Source organism: Lonchura striata, chromosome 14 (genome assembly GCF_050655825.1).
Source record: "Lonchura striata isolate lonStrDom1 chromosome 14, ASM5065582v1, whole genome shotgun sequence".
NCBI classification, from domain to species: Eukaryota; Metazoa; Chordata; class Aves; order Passeriformes; family Estrildidae; genus Lonchura; species Lonchura striata.
In genome coordinates, this window is record NC_140716.1 from 16,409,698 (window position 1) to 16,430,417 (window position 20,720).

Here is a 20,720-nt window from a genome sequence, read left to right on the forward strand (position 1 = left end):
GGCGGGGCTCGTCCCCGTCCGTTGGCCGCCGCCCATTGGCGCCGCGCGGGGCGGGCGGAGGCGCGGCCGCGGCGCGCTGCCCTGGGCGCGATGGCGGCGGCAGCGGCGCCGCCGGGGCCGGGGCTCGCTCTCGAGCCGGGGCTGGAGTCCGTCCTGCGGGACGCCGTGGCGACTCCGGGCCGGGAGGGGTTGGCGGCGGCGGTGGGCGCGGTACGCGCCGCTCTGGCGGCAGCGGGCGGCCCGGCCGCCCTCGGGGAGCGGGAGCGGGCGCTGTTCGGCGCCTTCCTGCGCAGGCTGGCCTGGGCGCCTGGCGCGGCGCGGCCCGCGGGCCTGTGGCAGCGCTGCTTCCTGGAGGGCCCACCCGGCCTTGTCCTCTGCGTCTTGCTGGAGGCCCTTGGCTCTGCGGGGTCAGTCCGGCTCCCGGGGCAGGCGGGCGGGGATCCCCAGGGCTGGTCTCGGCGCGCAGCGGGGATATCTGGGGGTGCAGTTCATGTGGGCTGAAGTGCGCAGGGGGACGGAGATCTCTGTGAGCGCGGGCAACCCTTCCCCGCCCTGCGTGCCTTCAGACCCACGCGATGCTGTGCATCCCGCAGACACAGAGCTGTATCAGTCCTGATTGTTGAAGGTCCTGAATATTTAGAGCTGAGGAAGCTGCAGATGAAAAAGACGCTAAAATCGTATTGGTGTTTTTTTGGGGGGTTTTTGGTTTGTTTGTTTGTTGGTTGGTTTGGTTTGGTGGTGTTTTTTTTTTTTTTTGTGGTTTTTGTGGGTTTTGGGATTTTTTTGTTTTTTTTTTTTAATCCAATGTAGCAGAGCAGAGGCATTTCAGTAATGATACCGTAATAGAAAACCAGTAGCATGCAAAGCTTATTTTTACCATTTAAAAGAGGCAGGAACCTAAAGTTATTTTCTTCCAGCTCTGGCCTTGACCCGAGGGAGGTGGTTGGGGTTCTGGAGCAGTTCCTGCAGCAGGACCGGTTGTCAGCATTACTGTGGGAGGTCTGTCAGCCGCAGGCACAGGCAGGCTGCCTGGAACTGCAGGGTGGTCTTCTCAACAAGATCGTCTGTTTGCCCGAGCATGTGAGCAATAAACTCCAGGGGAAAAACCCACCAGTGTTCTTCCCACAGAACTACTTCCCTCTCCTGGGTGATGCAGTTCTCCAGGTGCTAGAGAAGATCTCTGACTCTCTGCGGGGTAAGGCTGCAAAGATGGCTGTACTGTAAGGTCACGTTTTCTGAAGAATTGTTTTGAGCATGGACCCCATGGCTGCTGCTTGAAATACAGATGATAACTGAGGCCTTTTGGAATCCACCGAAAGCCTCAATCTTCTAAGCAATTAGACAGCATCATCTGTTGCTAAAGCTTGGTTGTGGTCACTTAGTGTCTGCTGAAGGAATTGTTTGGGAGATATGAGTGGTACTGAATCAACCAGTGGCATTGCTACCCATGGCATCACGTTAAAGTGGGACTGAGTTGCTTTAGCCTTCTGCCTGTCACTGTAACTAATACTGAAGAATGGTTTATGCCTGAAGGCAGGTAACGGAGGGAGGAAGAGATGGTGCTTGAAGAGAAAAAGTCAGTGTGTTTTCAGAATTCAGGACTTGTGGAAGTCTCTGCACCTCCTCCTGAAGGTTGGTTGGAGGATGCTGGTGCCACGCTTACTTAAGTTCACATCTCTTTTATCCCAGGTGGCTTGGACTGCTCCATCTCTTTTGTTTCTCATGTCCTGGGGAAGGTGTGCTTTCATGGATGGCAAAGTGAGTGTTTTACTATGCTCTTCTGGGGAGGGGGAAAGTGGTTTAGTGTATTAGCATGGGAGGATGACTGTGATGATCAATGGAAGGAATGGGAGACCAGTGATTTAATTTGGAGCTATTCTGAGTTGAGCTGCGCAGGCTGCTCAGCCATGTCTGGTAGATACATCTTGTGGGAGCAGCTGTTGGTCTGGCATTGCTTAGAACTTCGGGGCTACTGATGCAGTAGTTAACTGGGAAGAAGAAGGAAGATTTTTCCGGCTTTTTCCTGGGATGAAGAATTCTGGCTGAGGATGAGGAATCCTTAGACTGCTTAGGGTGGTTCTTACCAGTCAGTTCTGTACTTCTTGTTTGAGCATGAACAAAGGAGAGCAAAAGAGCTGGGGAAGGATCTGAAGCATAAGTGTGAGGAGGAACAACTGGGGGGGGCTCAGCATGGAGAAGAGAAATCTTAGAGGGGACCTTCTCACTCCACAACTCCCTGACAGGAGGGTGCTGCCAGGTGGTGGTCAGGCTCTGCTCCTAGGGAGCAAGGGACAGGACAAGAAGAAATGGCCGCAGACTGTGCCGGGAGATTTAGATTAGATATTAAGGAAAACTTCTTTGCAGAAAGCGTGATCAGGCATTGGAACAGGCTGCCCAGTGTAGCAGTGGAGTCACTAAATTAATGGAGGGATTTAAAAGCCATATGGATGTGGCATCTGGGGATATGGTTTAGTGTTTAGTGTTGGCCTTGGCAATGCTGGGTTATAGTTGGACTCAATGGTCTTAGAGAGCTTTTCCAACCTAAATGATTCCATGATTGTAGTCATATTTCTACTTCAGGAAAAATATACAACTTCAAACTGTACATTGTATTTTTTTTCATGTTGTGAAGATCTTAAAATTCTCAGGTTAGGTTCAAATGCCATTGTACCAGTCCTGCCCATCTGGGGTATTTACTGTTTTCTCTTGTGCTTCAGAGGAAATTCTGGGAGTTTTGGTGCCCCGCCTGACAGACCTCACCAAGTCAGACTACATCTGGCAGAGGATATGCTGGCAGTTGGTGGAAAGTGTGCCAGACCGCTGGATGGAAGCAGTGGTCCTTGGTTTTGTGCAGCTAGCACCCGAGTAAGAACTCTCCTTTTTCTCTGATCCACAGCAAAGGCAGGAATTGTCACAAATACTTGCAGAATTGGTCTCTGAAAGGTGCTGTGTTTGTGTAGATGGTTTTTTACACTGCCATTTCCTAAAACACTCAAGGGATAAAGTAGTTGATTGTTGCCTCTTAGGGACAACCTATACCATTTCTTAAGTATCTGCATCATGACATGCAGTGGAAAAACAAGAAAAACAGGTGAAAGCATTCTTTGCCATTACTGGCTCACTATCCGAGTTTAGAAGTATTCTAGAGACTTAGTTGCAAATAGTTGCTCTCAGATTTTCATGTGATTAAGAGCAGCAAGACAAGAATAACATGGATTCCTGCTGTTTTATTGTTGTCTTGTTAGGGCAAGTGTCTTGTCCAGATTGCTGGGTAACCTGGTTGTGAAGAACAAGAAGGCTCAGTTTGTGGTGGCACAGAAGATGCTGCTCTTGCAATATGGTCACACGGTGAGGACTCTGTGGGGAACAGCAGTGTAGTAGTGCCAGGTTTTCCCTGATGCCAATTTTTAGCTGAGCTCTTACTCTCTCTGAGTAAGGTTTAACTCCATTCGAAAATGAGTCCTCAGTCTCCCCACATTTGTGCAGCTGTAACAGAGTGGGAATGGTGAACAGTAGCTTTGACAGCATGGGATTCATGTGCTCTCTCAGAGTTAATGGTGATTAGCGAAATTACTGTACTCCTCTGGATCCAAGTGATTATTTGTACACAGTCTCAGAATTCTGGGAAGCTGAAGGCATTAAATTATATTAGATTCTGAAATAGGAGATTGAAACATCCAGGATCAGCCCTCGGGGATAAGAATTAAAGACATGAGGCAGGGACCATTGGGTTTTTTCCTGTGCACCTAAGTTTGTCATGGTATGTTAGGAACTGTATTGTGGTTTGTGATGCTGTTGTGAGAGATGTTCTTTAGACTTCACGAGTTCTGTGTTTGCCTGTGACTGTGCTGGTTTTGTTGGTAAAACACTGAACTGTATTTCTGTCATGTTTTTCTATGTATTTAATCAGCAACTGCATATGTGTGCTTGCTTGTTTTTTTTAAATTCATTTACTTTTCTGTCTCTGTTGCCAACGACTCCCTTAGAATGAAGTTTAATGTAGTAAATAAAAACAGACACTTGTCATTTGTGGATGACAGCTTTATGACCAGTTGAAGCAGGAGTTGTGGTTTTCCTTGCAGACGGCAGTGCTGCAGAACCTCCTTGGCTACCTGTCCCTGGACAGCATCCGGCGCACCTTGTTGCTCAGAGTAAGGTTCACTGAGTCGCTGATGAGGTGTCTGATGGGGAGCATTCTGCTCTGTGTGTGTCTGGGGGTACAGAATTTTGGTTCTTCTCTCAGACTTTCTGGTTGCTGTTCATGAGAGTGAGGGAAGCCCAGCTATATCACGTGAGCTGTGATAAATGAATCAAAGCTTTCTGCACTGTTGGCATTAAATTTTCATATTTCATTGGTAAGTCATCTTCCAAGTAGCAAAACTAGTAAGGCTTGGGTTCTGACAGATGTCCCATGTCCTCTGTCCTTCTCAGCTTCCTCAGTAACCCAGTTTATGTGGCTGGGCACATGGCAACAAGGGATCAAACTGGTGGACAGTTGTCTCTTTACCAAATGGTTGATATTTCAGAATCTCTCTCATGCACATTTTCCTCAGTGGGGATGGCAGATATTCTGCCTCTCCAAGTCAGCAGTGTGATGAAACTTTTGTGAAATCTGTATATCTGGAAATCCCTACTATTTTTTTCCCACTGTTTACATGTTCTAAAATGGTCTGGAAGGACTGACAGTTATCTAAAATTGGACTAAAAACAGATAAAACCTTATAATATCTTACTGTTTCTTGATAATAATACATATCGCTTTGTATATAATATTTATTAAGGAGAAATAAACATCACTTTTAAATTAAAAAAACACATTATATTTAACAATATCTTAAATGAAAGTGCAGTTCTTGGTTGGTCAAACACAGTACATTTTGGGCCCTGAAATACAAAATTTCTATTTTTTTCCCCCTCTTTGTAGGGAGACTAAAAATATTGTTCAAAAAATTACCTCTGTATAGAAAAGATCCATTTCAGCCAACCTGAGTTCTCTGGTGTAGGTGCTGCAGGAGCTGTTGGAGACCTGGAGCAGCAGCAGTGCTGTGAAACACTCCCCAGCTGAGCAGCAGCTGTACATTAGCAAGGCCATCCTCATCTGCCTCTCCCACCTGAAAGAGCCTGAAATTGCCAGCTGCAGACAAGGTGAGGCTATGTGAGAAGTGAGGCTTAGATTTGTTTTAGCAGTGTCCTACGACATGTAGAAAAATATCTTGTTTTGGTCTGTGGATAAGAATTGTCCCATATTCACCTTGGCAAATGAGATGATAAGCTGCTGGAGTCCTCTTAAGCATTGATGTGATAGAATTCCAAGTGCATAACTTTAGGTTCTGGAATTGAAGAAGGTCTGTCTTTGCCTTAAGGTTCTTACCTGAGTTGTGGTTTAAAAACCCTGAAGTTTTGTCATGGGAAAATAAGGACTGACTCTGGGACTAAGAGGAATGGTGTGATTTGTAATTTATAGGCTTAACCTTGGAGCACAGGTGCAGCTCCAGAGAGGCAGGGAAGGTAACTGGGGGTAAAAAGCTGTTAGCTTGGTGTCTGTGGGCATTCCTCAGTGAGGTTAGTCACTGGCATGGACCTCCAGTTCTGTGCTCACACAGTGCATGGCATGCTGGGGTCCTGGCCTAACATCTCTGTTTCTGTTGAAATTAAAAAAAAAAATCTTTAAAATGCCTAGAATTACTTATGTGTGTGTGACATGGGGGATGTGAAGGTTCACTTCAAGACTTGCTCATCTGTTTCATTCTAGAATTAATTGTTCTTTAAGTGAATAAGTGACTTGATACATACTACAAGTTCTGTAGTTTTATAGTAATTTTTTTGTCTGACAGCTGTTGGAAGGATAAGCTTTCTGAGATGAAGGATGTCAGTCAAACAGCAGTAAGCCTGCCTGGTGAAGCTGGCAACCAGTATTCCCTGAGTGCTGAGAAATACTTGTGTTATCTGCCTGTTTGAGCTTATCCAAAGTTAGGCAGATATCTGTCTCTATGTGATTGTAGTGGTCAGAATTTGTAATGTCCTCAAAATATATCATTTATTTAAGTGACTCTGAAACACTCTAAAACCAAACTAAAGATTGGCTTGACTTACCATCCTTTTTTGTTTCAGCGAAAACCAAAATATTGCAAATTTAGAATATATTGTTATGTTTTGTTGACTTTGTACCCCCATGGAAGGGTGTGGGTTTGCATCACTGACACTGCAGGGAGGGAAGCTTTTCTATCCATTATTTTGTGGTGAGTTGGCAAAGTTGCCCTCAGGGAAGCACATAAAGATAGGTGTTTCTGCCACTGTTTCAGAATTTCAAACATGCACTGTTTGCTGGTTGTTTGTTTCAGAGCTTCTGACAAGCATGATGGAGGGTGTGAAATGCCACTTGGAGAGCAGTCTGCCACCACTACGGCGTCTGGGCATGGTGGTGGCAGAGAGCATCAGCCTGAAAATAAACACTGAGGGGCCTGTCCTGAAGTTTGAGGTGAAGATTTCACTGAAACTTATGACTGCTGTACTAGGCTTAGAGGAAGTAAAAGCTTTAAACCAGATGATCCAGGGCATTATAGCACTTTTTATCTGGAAATAAGGAGAGGCAGTCACACCTTCAAAACGAGAATCTATTTACAAAAAAAGAATTGTATGTAATGGTCAGGTGGCTGAGAGTTATCTCAGGAGTGCAATCTTCTGGCAGAGGTTAGGATAAACTTGGTAATTAAAATTTATCTTATTGCATGAGAGAATCAGAATCTGATTTGTGGGAGTTGAGAGGGAGCTCCAAACCTAAAGCAGTGGTGAGCGTTCAGTCCCTGACATGGTGGGAAGCCTTGTCCTGAGCTGGGATTTTCAAGACTGACATGGAGATATTTGCTCTGCTCTTTCCAGTAGAATTTATGTGACTTATCTGAATAAATCACATTAATTCTTTAGAAGCCTGCCACATTCCTCCTGTCACATTGCCATTTATTAAATGTTTGAAATATGGAAATAACATTCAGAAAAGGTGTCATCAGGTACTACTTTTAAATGTAAGGTCAAAGATTACAGCTGCCTGCTGCTGTCAACACAGGGATTGAAACAGGATTGGTGAGAGTTCATCTGCTCATGATTTAGTCCATGTGCACTACAAGGCTGAAATGTTGAATGCTGGGCATATTTGCAGTAAGTAATAGAGTGCAGCAACAGTTATTTTGAATGTCTAGTATGAAGAGGACGATGAAACAAGAGAATTGAAGTCTCTTCTGGTGCAGACTCCATCATTCTGTGTTGTCCCCAGCCTTCCAGATGATGAGTAAGTTGTTGCTATTCATTATGTCTTTTTGCCCTTCTCCATGCCTTTTTCCCATTGCACACAAGAACTATATACAGCATTCAAGATGTTTTATGTATTCTTAAACATCATAATGCACCACCTTCTTGCAATGTAATTTAGTTACATTCATAATTCAATTGGTAGTGTGTATTAAAATTGCCTGTTGATAGCTGCATGTGGTGAAACTGTGGTGTAGGAGTCTTGTGTGCCCTTTGGCACAAGCAAATGGACATTTCTGTTTGCTTCTTGGAAAAATGGTATTTGTGTTGTATGCCCCCAGCCCATTCACCCATGACAAAAATCTACTGCATCTGTCACTCTAAAAACTGGCTCTTCAGTGCTCTTAACTTCCAGAACATCTACTGAGGCTCTTTGAAGCACTTTTTGATTAGCAGAGGAGTGAAGCACTTATTAGCAGATGAAGCTGTCGAGCACTCCAGGGAAGTACAAAAGATTTATTGCTCCCATTTTAGGGGCATGATCAGCATAGACAGCTGTTAGAGACTGGTTTTGAGAATCAGAGAGATGAAAGGACAATGCTGAAGTCCACAGAAATAGTAGAGACAGAAAAAATATTCTCAATTATTGTGTTCACCCTGGGCAAGACCTAGCAATTGTTAAAAATGATTTTTTTCTCGTTTTGAAGAGTCGTGGAATGGTTTGGCTTAGAAGAGGCCTAAAAGTTCATTCCATTCCACACCCTGCCATGGGCAGGGACACCTTCTATTAAAACCAGGTTGCTGCCAGCCCTGTCCAACCTGGCCTTGAACAGTTCTAGGGATCCAGAGGCAGCCACAGCTTCTCTGGGCAGCCTGTGCCAGGGCCTCACCACCGTCATAGGGAAGAATTTCTTCCTAATAGCCAATCTAAACCTACTCTCAGTTCAGTTTCATTCACAGTTTCAAATCTCGTGTAAGTCAATGCGGTCTGGTTTGTGGAGTATTTCCTTAGCAGTCCCAGGTATTGTGCAGGGGAACACAGGAAACTAGCCAGTTTAATTTTTTTTATCAATTGCTCTTCTGTTAGAAGATTCTGCATCTTTTCTCCCCTACTCCATTCTCCTTTCCAGTACTTTGTTCTTTGTGTCAGCCAAGCTGGGTGTGAAACTGCAGCAGGAATAATTATCCTGTTTTATTTAGGCAGCAAGGGTTGGTAGGGTGAGTATTTTCTTCCTTGTAAGAACTGTTACAGTATCCATTTTAAAAATTCCTGTTCCTCGCAGCAAGAGTGAGAAAGCAGGTGCTGCACTGCCATTGGTACCAGAGAGTAATGAGAAATCCTATACAGCAACCCCTGTGATGCCAGATGAGGAGTCGGATGCTGAGCTTGACAGGTACGAAGAAAGAAACAGGGAGGAAATGGATCTGCCAGTACCTGCATTTCTTGGCAATTGTTGTGATTTCTGACCTTGTTCAGCTGAGTGGTTTGCAGCAGGGCAGGACTTTGCATAGGCAATTGCGCTAGTCAATAAATTAGGTAAGGCCTGTGTTGTATGCTACCACTGTATTTGTTCCGTTTGGCTTAGATATATATTTCCTGGAAATTGTGGATGTATTTACCCATTTTAATAGTGGACCTGCTTTATTCTGTCAGTATATGAAGAAATATATCAATATATATATGTAAATATATATGTGTATATTTATATATATATATAAAATGAAATCTCAAGAGTCTAGTCTCTTGGTCATCTGTATCCTGTACCTGACCAGGATATCCAGTTCCAGATCTAGTCACAGAGCTGCTCTTTCCCTAGAACTCCCAAGGATCCCTCTCAGGCCAGGCTTCAGCAGTGCTGCTGAGTGATACAGGAGTAATGTGGTTATGACGGTGTATGCACTGGTTCCTTCTCTTTGTGTGGCTATCTGGGTAAAACAAGAACATCTGCACTCCATAAACTAAACCCATGCCTTTAACTCTTTTACAGTGATGATGACTTCATCCCTTATGACATGTCTGAGGATAAAGAGCTAAAAATTAAGGCTCCTATGTATATCCGAGATTGTATTGAAGGTAGGAGATATTGGGCTGAGTCTTTATCTGTTTCTTACTGAGCTTGGGAGAGTAAATTCTTGCATAGGTTTATTTTTTCTGATCTAATTTGAAGAAGCTATAGAATTTTTGAGTAATTTTAGTTTAGTTCCTAATGGTGGTCATGCTGAGTGTCTGTCCCAAGACAAATGATTGGCAGAAGGAAGTTTGGGTATATACCCAAACACAGCCATTCTGTTAGTAACTTTTGTTTGTCCTTTGATTTCAGTTCTGACTGGATCAAGATCTGAAGATGTGGATAAATGGGAAGCTACAGTCAAGGCACTTGAGAGCTTGGTTCGTAGGAATCCAGCAGCAACAAGAGAGGTGAAGTAATATGATCTAGGTTACAAGGGGCCTGTATTGCCAGAGGGCCTATCCCTTTGCTGTCATGAGGAGACTAAACATGCCAGTGGAGCAGAAGGCCTGGCTAATGTGTAACTGTGTTAAAGGTACACATTCACAAGCTTTCAACTTGGAAGTAAAAGGAAATAGTTACCTTGAAGGTGAGGCAATAGAGCACAGGGGAACAGAGTAGCAGCAAAAGTGCTGGCAGCACTCTGCCAAAATGAAACATCCTACAAGTAGTGTTTGCTAGTGTGAGGAAGTTCCATGCTTTGTGCTGGGCAGGAAAAACACTAAAAAAGGAGATTACAGAGCTGCCATTTTGGATTTTGAATTGAAATTCAATTTAATTGTTATTACCAAACAAAAACAGAGGCAAAATCAAATGCACTTTCTCTATTTGCTTGCACAAGCATAATGTCTTGTGGAGGGAGTAATTGGATTGTACTGGTCAAGATAAAAAGCTCAGGGGAGAGGAACCTAGGACAAGGTCACTGTGCAAAGAGTGCTTGCCATTACCTGCTAGTGAACGCTTGAAAGTGACAGAGACACCAGCTGAGAAAGAGAAGGGCTGTGCTACTGTACCCTTTAACCCATCCATTACAGTGACCATTCAATGTCATGATGCTACTACTTCTCCAAAACAGTCCAAGTGAAATGTGGACAGAGAATTGACAGGTGAAGAATCTGTTCAGGGTTTTGGGAAATAAGTCTGATGGCATTTGGCTTAATGCGTTTTCTCTCCCTCTTAAGGAATGGACATGTTGCCTAAACAGAATACCTCCTTGTCTTTGTTTGACCATTAGAAGTGGTCCATAATTCCTATGAGGAAAAAACCCAAACAGCATCAGGGTTTTGATTCTTTTTTTCATACTTTGAGCAGGTTAGTGTGGAGCTGGCAAAAATACTATTGCATCTGGAGGAGAAGACCTGCATTGAAGGCTTTGTGGAGCTCCGTCAAAGAGCTCAAGTAGCTGTTTTAACCACAGACCCAATACCTGTGAGTTCCTCGCACTATTTTCCTTTTTCCGGTTGAAGCACAGGCAAAAATTGAAGCAGCTGGAGTCTCTTTCTCATTTGATAGAAGGAGCTGTCTGTGTGGTAGAACAGGTAGTTCAGGTCTAACAACATTTATGCTCCTGAAGAATCTGCAAGGCATGTCTGAACGAGGAAAAGAACACCCTGTCAAACAAAGGTCCTGTTGGGAGGCTTTTGGTTTAGTGTACCTGACAAGGCAGATCAGATAAGGACTTGTTGTTCTGAAGGATTTCACATAAAGGGAAGCTGAGGCATAAATATATATAAATAATAAAAAAATACATATTATATTATACATACAAAGACCTGACTGGTGATGCTAATCAGGGAATCACAGCGGATCTTTAAAGCTCACCTCATTCCAGACCCCTGCCATGGGCAAGGACTCCTTCCACTGTCCCAGGTTGCTCCAAGTCCCGTCCAACCTGGCCTTGGACACTTCCAGGGATCCAGGGGCAGCCACAGCTGCTCTAGGCAACCTGTGCCAGGGCCTCAGCACCATCACAGGGAAGAATTCCTTCCTAATTCCAATCTAGATCTATTCTCTGCCAGTTTAACATCTTTATCCTTCATGCTAGCCAGGCCCCAGTAAAGAGCCTCTGTCCATCTTTCCAATAATGTTCTTTAAGTACTGAAAGGCCACAGTGAGGTCTCCTAGCTGCTGTGGTGGTTGTTTGGGTACCTCTGCATAGGAGAGAGAGAAGAATGATGCAGTCTCATCTGCCATTTAGATTTTTTGGGAGAATCTAGAAGTGGCAGTGTCTGAATTTCCCATTTACACTGCATGTTTCTTCCCTTCTCTTGGAGGCTTGCTGTTACGTAACAGGAAGCAGAACCTGTGAAATTAAATGCTTTTAGAGTTAATGGGAAGGCTGTTTGTAGCATGGGTCTGTGTTCACTGTACCCTGATTTTTCTGTACAGGTTGCTAAGTACCTGACTTCCCAGTTCTACTCTCTGAACTACAGTCTCCGTCAGCGCATGGACATCCTTGATGTGAGTGCTTTCACTTCCCACCTTCCTTCTGTCTGTTGCAGCAGTGATGAGGTGTAATGGTGTAAATACCTTTTATTCGTCATGGGAGAAGGCAGTGGCATGGGCATCTCTTATATTGCTATTTGTGTCTGGCATTCCCCTCTTGTTCCTAACTGTGCTGCACTCCCATCACACAGAGATCCGTCCCCACAGAATGCAGAGCATGTGTTGAGCATTTGCCTGGGAGAAGCCACTGTTTACTTTCACATCATCAGTCTATGTTATCTTCCCTTTCTGAAGGACAGTCATGTGTCTGTGACTCCTTCCACACTTGTGTCTCAAGGAGGAGCCACCACTCTGTTTCAAGGCTAAGTGACCAAGTGCTTGGTCAGTACCTCAGAGCCAGGTGGCTGTTGGAGGTCAATTTCCTGCTCTCTCACTTTCCTGCTTTCTTCACTCTAAAACTGTTGTGCCTTTCTGCCTTATTGCTCCTGTCAGTTTGGATGGAGGTAATGCTTTCTCTCTGTTTTATCTAGGTATTGGTTTTGGCAGCTCAGGAACTCTCCTGTCCCAAATTTCATGGGAAGACCAAGCATTCTGGTGTCCAAAAGCCTTGTATCCAGCTCCTTCCAGGAAGTGACAGCTCTAAGGGCTGGAGAAGAATTGTTGATGAGAGGATCAAAAGCAAGACTCGGAGATTTGATACGGTGAGGCCAGAGGCAAACTAATATGAAATCCACCAGAAATAGGGACACTTGGAGTTACTGTAAGCTCTGTCTGGAAAGAATAAAAAACCTGTGAAAGTGGACCCAATCCAAAAAAGTTTGGATTTTTTCTCTCCAGCAGGGAGAGGAAGATAAACCTGAAATTCCTTACCTGTCTTTTAGGGATAATTGTTGTTCTGAGCTTGTGTGGCCACTGCAAGGAGCTGTGACTTCACCTCACAATCCCAAGGCCGCAATCAGACAAACTGCCTCTGGAACTACACTGTCTCAGTGTTCCTGTTTTCCAGGGAGATAAATTGATGCCAGTTTCCTAGTTTCCAGAACTCCCCTGTGGTTCATCCTGGAGAGTTTGCCTTCCAAAACTCCTTTATCCCTTGCATGTTCTTGTTCCTTATATCTAACTGAGCAGTACTGAGGCATATTGTATTGAAATGTTTAGATATGGAGAAGATCCGAAGTGGGAAGTGAGCAGTCCAGTTGGGAAACTGGTAGCTGTAGGTGTACAAGCAGTAGTTGACAAAGGGCTGGCTGCAAGGAATCTGTAGTCTTGACAATGTCCAGTGAAGTGGAAGAGCTGGATGCTGTATCTTGTGCCTAGACTTCATTTTTCTCTTGGACAGGGTCAGTCTCGTGTGGAACTGGTGTCCTGCCCAAACGGGTTCAATTCTGTTGCTGGGTATTTCTTTTTCCCATTGATTCAGCATTTTGACAGGTGAGTGTGAACACCTTAGGATATGGGATGTGGACATCCCATGTGAACACCTTAGGATATGGGATGTGGCAACTGCCAGAGGGAGCCTTTCTGCTTGTCCTGCTTGTCTCAAAGCAGCAGGCTACAGCCCAGGAGCTGTGCAGGAGACCAGTGACACCACACTGACACTTGGGTCCTTCATAAAGCTTGGAGAGGAGAGGGTTGTGGTCTCTTGGACTTACCCTTTGATGTCTTGTGGGGCAGGAGTATGTAGGACCCTGCACAAGTGAAGATCCATCAGCAGGTACACAGACAAGTAATTCTGGCAGCACCACACCACAGATGTCTTGGCTGAGCCTCTACTATGGGAGGTTCACACAAACCGCAGAGCTCAGATTGCAATCTTGAACCAAAGTTATCTCTGTCTCTGTTTTGGCCTATCACCTCCACTGGTCTTTGAAGCCACAGTATAGGACACAGGACTCAGTTTATTGTCAGTCCCTTAAGGCTTTGCAAACCTGAGGAGGACTGAGTAATCAGTTTCATCAGTTTCAAGATTATTGTAATACCAGTTGTAATGGTATGGCAGTAGGGGCAGCTCTTGCCTATAGCTCTTCACAGGTAAAGCCTGTTGGTAGAATGTGTGATACCTGCTGTACGAGTAGAGGATATTGCTCTGCGAGGTACTGGTCTGGGAGAAAAGATGAGAGCAAACAGCTCTGATCTCTGTTAACCTGGTAGTGCCTGTATAATGACTGTTGTTCTAGGGATTCAGGCTTTTTTTTGGGGACAGTTCCCCCTGCATAACCCTCCTGACTGTTCCAAAGAGGCACTGATCATCCTTCTCACTGCTACACAACTCTGTGTCTTGTCCTTGCAGGCCTTTAACAACATTTGATCTTCTGGGAGAAGATCACTTAGTCCTTGGAAGACTGGTCCACACTTTAGCAGTCCTGATGTACTTGGCTGTCAACACTGTGGTAAGGAAGGGCAGAGAGGGCAGGGGTGACTTCCAGCCTTGGAACTTGAGATGCCTTCTGGATTAGCTGTGTGCTTCTGGGCCTGCTGCATTGAGACTGGCAGCAAGTTGGAGTTGAGTGGGCTAAGAAGTTGTGAAATGGGCTGGAAAGAACTGGTCAGAAAAGAGACATGGGATTCAAGCCACCTCTGCACTATCCTGCACTATCTTTTGCTTCTTGTCAACTTCTTGGGGGGATTGGGCACATTATTTCCCTTCACTGCCAAAGTTTCCACATCTGTAAAATAAATCCAGTTGTATTTGATCTTAACAAAACCTTTGTTCATGCATTTGGACAACACTTCCAGGCGCATGATGTGATTGTTGGGGTGTCCTGTGCAGGGCAGGAGTTGGATTCATGACCCTTGTAGGTTCCTTCCAGCTCAGGACATGCTGTGATTTGATGAGCAGTATGTCTTGAGGCCCAGTTCTACAGGGCAGTATGGATGGTGTTCAGTGGTGCTGTCACGATCCTCTTTTGCAGGCAGTGACAGCAATGGGAAAGGCACTGCTGGAATTCGTTTGGGCACTGCGTTTCCACACGGACTCGTGAGTTATTGTAGTTGTATGCTCTCATTTTTAAAGATCAGCTGTGAGCCAGCCTCTAATCATGGTTTGTCTTTGTCCAAGATCAGCATCTGGCTCAGAGTGTCAGTGCCAGTGACTTAATGCATTTATGTTGTGCTCTCTTCCAGCTGTGTGTTCTCTCCTCCAGCTGTGTGTTTAATATCAGCCCAACATATGAACTTTGCTGTTGTCTTCTAGTGTGGCACTACAGTCATTACCTATAGAAAGGTTGACAAATTTCCTGACTACCTGTCCATGTGATAGTTTTATCTGTGTTTACTCAGGGAGCTCAGAAAACTTTAGAAACAATTCCAACATTCAGTCTTGGAAAGCAATTAAGTCATGTAGCCAAAAGTCTGTAAACATCCAATTTCTGTTTTGCTCTCAGATGTGTCCAGGACTCTGAATTGTGTTAGACTTCTGTGCACAGCATGACAGGGGCTTTGTATGTGGGACACACTGCAAGATTACACCCCTAAGCAGCAGGAATATGGCAAAAGTTGTCATGCCATTTGAAATTCGAGAGCCCCTGAGGTGAAGAAATCAATGCAGAGCATAAAGCTGCATTACAAGTTCAGTCCTTGTCCACAGGTACGTGCGCCAGGGCCTTTTGTCCTGCATCTCCTCCCTGCTCCTCAGTGTCCCTACAGAACGGATTCTGGCAGACATGACAGAAGAGCTATTGGAGACTCAGTCCTGGCTGGGAGGTAAGACCTGGTGAGGTACAGCAGTGCTTTTCTGGTTAGTGGCGTGGTCTTTGTACAGCATCTCTTTAATTGTGATGAGCAGCAGTGATGTCCTGGCATTGTGCATCAGAGATCTGCATGATCAGCAAGCAGAGCACCATGTGTGCTGTAGGGATGCAACACTGGGGCACCTGATGTATAAGCCAGCAACTGGGTATGGCATTACAAGCTGTGACTGTCTTCAACAGGCCACCCAGAAAAATCCCCAAAGATAGTCTGTGCCCCCTTTCTCCACCTCACCAGCCAACTACAGGAAGCTCCTGAAGCTGCAGGAAGTGTTATCATGTTGCCTGTTACACCCAGGCAGTGACTTTAGCCAGCAGGAGCACACTAAGCCTGTACAGCCTGTTTACACCATGTGCTCATGAGGAGGGTGTTGTTAGAGCTAAAAACAGGAGGAAGAGGGGCATGGCCTAGTCTCTAGTTTCCTATTGTTGATGGAAAGAAAAAGCTACAAAAAACAGCAAATTACTTTAAATGCTGTACCCAGCACATCTTACATCAACACAAGCTGTGTCTGTGGGTTCTGGCAGGCTGGAGCTGCACAGATCAGTGCTCAGGTACTGCAGTGAGCTGGAGGGAAAAGAACAACTAATGTTGAAGCCTTCACTCTATTGTGAGGGTGATTCTTACGATTCCCTAGTCTGGTTTCCCTCACCATTCTCACTTTTGGTGAGTTGCTTCCCACAGAGAGAAAGCAGGAAGAAAAACTGACCCAGCTGGCCTCTGATCCTGGCAGGTTGGGGTACTTTGTGCCCTTTGAATGGAAGAGAGCTACCATGTGGGGCTGAAGACTTCACTTTTCCCATGACACTATGTGCTCTCAGGAATCTGCTTGTCTCTACATTTAACACTGCTGTTACCAAGCGAAGCCTTTCAGGAATGTATTTCCAGCATGAGGGTTTGCATAATCTGTTTTCAATGAGTTATTTTGGGGAGGAGGAGGATGATGACCAAGATAGAAGAATCTTCTCATGGTTCTCATGTAGGTAGAGTAATAGCCCTGTCTTTTCATCTAGTGCTTTTGCATGAAAACTGCATGGTTATTCCTGGTGGGAATGAGAGCGGGTTAAGATAATTGTTGTGGGTATACCGGAGAAAGGAAAATGCTGCAGGAGTCATTCAGAAGCCTTAAAGAATTCAGCTTCACATATGCAATTTAAGTGCAATTTAAACGGCTTCTAGAGCTGCTTCCTGAAACACACCAGCTTCTTGGTCTGTGCCTTTGCTGTTTATTGTAAGGCTGTTGGGGAAACAGTTGCAGAGGGAGGTACTAGGCTCTCCCTGCTGCTCCAACAGGTCAAGTTTGGCTCTAGAGACATGTTTCTGTGACTGAATCCTGGACTTGGCTGTTGCTTCATGCCTCTTCCAGACAAGATTTTCAAGAGGAGTCATGTATTAGCTGTGCTGTAGCTGGGAATGACAAGCTGTCCTGTATGGGAGCCTTGACTACTATGCTTTTTAGCCATTTTGGGTTTCAGCTTAAAGCATCTCTGTTTCTCCCAAAGCACAGTGATGAACAGTGGGATAGGAAATGTTATACATGAAGTGCTTAGTAGAAATCCACAGACCTCTTTCAGTTTGTTGTTCCATCCGGACCTTTGCAAACGGTTGTAGTGTGTCCTATGACTGACTGTTGGCCCTTCAACCTGTTGGCTGCAGCCCTGGCACTGTCTGCTTACTGGATGCTTTGGGATGTACCAGCTACAGAGAGAGGCGAGAATCCACTTTGAACTTGTCTATCATTACCCTTAGTTGCCATGCTGGACTTGCTGCCAAGCAGCCCAATCCTTCCTGGGGGAGGGAGGGAATACCTAAATGCTTCTAGGAAATGGTCCCTTTGATTCCTCAGCAGCTGCCTTTGAGGGAATTCCCCACCCCTTACAAGTACTCTGCAGCTATGTCATGAGTAAGTGAGGTTTATGTCAGGACCAACAGGACACTGTGGTGCCTCCCATGCAGTGCCAGCAGTGCCAGGTCCATGCTCATGGAACAGAAACAGCACTAACAGCACTCTGAGCTTTTGAGCTTGTTCCAATCTGCCTTGTAACCTTCCTTTTAGTCTTCTGCAGAGGGAGTATGGAAGCACCAGGGTGCAGCTCTCCCTGGATTATAAATAGCTGTGCTCCAGTGACATGAGTCATGTGTTTGGGCTGACAGTGCCGGGCTCCCAACACACTACTCGTGCGTACAGGATATCCTCACACAGGCTCCCTGCTCTTCCAGGCTCCCCTGCTCAGACATCCTGCATGCATCCTGGTTGTTACTTTGCAGGCCCATTAAGGGCCCCTGGAATAACAGCTGCTGGGAACAGCCTCATGCTGCCCTTATGCACTGTGGGAAGTGTGGAACCCATTTATCAGAAGATTGGTCTCTCAGAATGGAGACTATGCTGAACCTTGGGGGCTGTCTCCTTTCCCCATTAGATCATGACCCCAAATTCAGGAAGGGGGACTGACCATTTTAGATTGCAAGAATGACAAAGTGGAGACTTTAGACTTTGGAGCAAGTGGATTTCTAGCTGCAGACTTCATTCACACTTGTAGTTCAGCTGTACAAAGCTTTTGTGTAGCTCAAGGTGACAAATGCAAATTATGGCATGAAGATTATCCCATGGGATCCAAGGTCAGACAGTTTCTACAGTGTTTCAGACGAACTGACTGTTTCTCATATGAGACTGGAGCACTACCCCATGTGGCAGTCAGGACTTGGCTGATGCTGCTTTACATGATCAAGTTTGTGCATCTCTGCCTTCTGACCTAATGCAGTACCTGCAAGTCCTGATGCCCAGCCATAGGTGCAAATGCTGTTGTTTAGTTCCATGATTGTCAGTAAAACAGTAGAAGGGTTGCAGGCACTTTTTCCCATTCTCCAATTAACAGTGGCTGCTTCTGTTGCAGATGTGATGGAGAAAGACCCTGATGGGGACTGCAGAAGGCTGGCCCTGCAAAACTTGCTGCTAATGGAGAACCTGAAAAATAAACTTGAAGCTGTTCCTTCCTAGCTGAAGAGTAACAGAAATGACTGGACATATTTGGGCACTGCTGGGGCCTCTTCAGCAGTCACCTGGCTGGAGTAGAGGAAGAAGGGGGAAGGGTGCTGAGCTGTAAGCCAGCAAGCCTGACTTGACATCTGGACTTTGTAGTGGAGGCCAATTGAGTGAGCTCTGGGTATCCGGTACAGCATGTACAGATGCAGGAAGGTAGGCGAGCGCTGCCATCCTCCCGCGCCCCCAGCCCCCACCCCAGCTATTTATAGCCTGGCAGGTCTGAGCACTCAGCTAAAAATACAGGGAAGATCTCACAGAGCCTTCTTGACAGAAAAACAGGAGGGCTGGGGAGGGCCACTTGCCACTATGACCTGCTCTTTATGAAGGCTCCCACATCCCTGAGCAGTTGGAGTTTGGGGGATCAGCTGTTGGTCTGCCGCTGGAGGGGGTGGAAGGATTGGCATGGCTGATGGGATGCAAGCACTGGGATAGCTACACTGAAGTGCTGAAAGCATGCCAGACTTTAACAGCCTGAGCTAGAGCTGGGCTGTGGTTAGGAAGGAATAACACAGGGAATTCTTTTTGTGTAATCTTAGTACAGAAGTATGTTTCTGCTAAAGAATAAATAATGTTCAGATTTTGATTATAAAATCTCCCTAAACCTTCTTCCCTGAAAGCAATTTAGAAACTTCATGTTCACCCCAAGTTTTTAAGCAAGTCACAAAACATGAAAAAGAAAAATCATTCTAAGTGTAAGGGCTAGTTGGTAAGAAAGGTGAGTGACCTGGTAACTACTCCTTGGCAGGGCATGGTGACAGGCAGAGAGGTGAGCAGAACCTTGGTTCTTACGTTGAGCTTCACTTCTCTCAGTCCTGCTTGTGCCAGGGAAGAAATTAACCTCCAGAAATCTGACTAGTACAGAGTGGCTTGATGTAACTGCAAGAGAAAAAGCTTCAAAGTAAGAAAGAAACTTCACTCACGAGTGTCCCAGCTAGAGCAGGGATTGGATTGAGGGGCATCCAGGATCTCTTCCAACCCAGACATTCTGTGACTCTGAGGTTTACCCCACTGTAAGGAGTTGCTCTACCCCACATGACCCTCTCATGTATTTAAACACAGAAGTTTTTGTTGGGGAAACTCTGCCTTCAACCTGCAGAAGTGGATAGTTTGACTTTTAACCAAGCTCCTACCCAAAGTGGGATGGGGCTTGTTTTCAGACGGTCTCATTTCTAAGGAATCACAGATCTGCACCTTTGCAGATCACAGTTGTACTTAAAAGGCAACTCACAGTTTCCACCTCAGTTATTCAGCTCTTCTGTACTGAGAAAAAGTGAAGTTGTCATATACAGTCTTTACTGTTTTTTTCTGCCTCAAATTTATTAAAATACTTGCATTGCTGTATGCTGTGTGCGAGAGAACATATTAACTCTAATACTGTTGCTTGTACAGTCAAGCAGGAAAAATAAATTTATTGGTAATAACCAAAAAGCTGTGTGGCAACAGCATGTGACTGATCTGGGCCCCCTAATGAGGATGGAATAAATGAGCTGATAATAAAGTCAGCTTTGCGCTTGGTAAATGCTCATTGTCAGGGGTCTTCCACTTCATCAGCCACTTCTTCCTCCTCCCTGTTGTCCATGCTGCCATGGCCAGAGTGTGCTGGGGCCAGGGCTCGGCTCATGGGAACACCAGCACCTCGGTGCACGGCCTCCATGGTCTGTGGGGACACGTAGTAGCTCAGGTTCAAGGCTGGAATTCTTTTCTGCATCTCTTCCAGGTAGCGATAAGCCTAAAGGAATGCAGAGATCACTGTCAGAGGGAACACTGCCACAAGGGGCCCCAGTAAACCATTTATTTTACTTTACACATTGAAGTTCATCAGCACAGCTGGAGGAACTCACACTTGGCATCCTCATATTTCATAGGAGCAGCAGGCACTGGAGCTGTTCAGGGGATGTGTGGCACATCTGTCCTGAAGGAATGATTCACTGTTTCCTCAAGTAATTGCCATTTTACAGTTTTCTTCTCTGGCCAGGTAGCAAACACAGTGTGGTGGCATTGCTGAGGCACACACCCAGATGTACCCTCTGTTCTCATTTAATTACTGGGAATGGTTAAAAATCTACCACCATTTACACTCTGTGTCCTGTGAGCTTTCCTCTTATCTTCTCCCATAGAATGAAAAATAGAGGTAAAGTTCCTAAGCTGTGCCTCACCCTGCTGTGCATGTAGGCTCCTACCATGGAATATCTTCCTGTGTGAGAACCACACTCCACCAAGCTGCACAGGTG

General features: G+C 45.4%; 2 protein-coding genes across 4 annotated transcripts in view; one reads left to right on the forward strand and one right to left on the reverse strand.

Moving 5' to 3' along the window:
- Positions 1-79: 79 nt before the first annotated feature.
- On the forward strand, positions 80-20,566 carry TELO2 (telomere maintenance 2). 3 transcript variants are annotated; one of them, XR_014958427.1, is made up of 21 exons: positions 80-407; positions 918-1,195; positions 1,690-1,758; positions 2,718-2,865; positions 3,246-3,348; positions 4,083-4,151; positions 5,004-5,145; positions 6,342-6,478; positions 7,197-7,285; positions 8,529-8,639; positions 9,234-9,319; positions 9,567-9,664; positions 10,566-10,682; positions 11,643-11,714; positions 12,230-12,400; positions 13,039-13,130; positions 13,990-14,089; positions 14,612-14,676; positions 14,823-14,922; positions 15,286-15,401; positions 18,341-18,443. XR_014958427.1 is itself a non-coding variant. In XM_021529692.3 (20 exons), the coding sequence occupies exons 1-20, from the start codon at positions 91-93 to the stop codon at positions 18,442-18,444; spliced, it is 2,484 nt and encodes an 827-aa protein (XP_021385367.3). In that variant the 5' UTR covers positions 80-90; the 3' UTR covers positions 18,445-20,566. The 3 variants fall into 3 exon arrangements, 1 of the variants encoding a protein (XP_021385367.3); XR_014958426.1 differs by having other exon boundaries at positions 14,823-15,401; XM_021529692.3 differs by lacking the exon at positions 14,823-14,922 and having other exon boundaries at positions 18,341-20,566.
- The window catches only part of IFT140 (intraflagellar transport 140), a 78,738-nt gene continuing 77,798 nt past the window's right edge, over positions 19,781-20,720 (reverse strand). Inside the window, exon 29 of the mRNA XM_021529630.4 lies at positions 19,781-20,218. Within this exon, the coding sequence (XP_021385305.1) occupies positions 20,018-20,218 (201 nt within the window). The 3' untranslated portion in view covers positions 19,781-20,017. The remainder of the gene's footprint in view (positions 20,219-20,720) is intronic.

What these genes read in the sequence shown, in the direction of transcription:
- TELO2 (XM_021529692.3), top strand. Translation starts at nt 91, where the DNA reads ATGGCGGCGGCAGCGGCGCCGCCGGGGCCGGGGCTCGCTCTCGAGCCG. An exon ending in TCGGATGCTGAGCTTGACAG is followed by an intron (nt 8,640 to 9,233) that starts GTACGAAGAAAG and finishes ACTCTTTTACAG; the next exon opens with TGATGATGACTTCATCCCTT. An exon ending in TTGATTCAGCATTTTGACAG is followed by an intron (nt 13,131 to 13,989) that starts GTGAGTGTGAAC and finishes TTGTCCTTGCAG; the next exon opens with GCCTTTAACAACATTTGATC.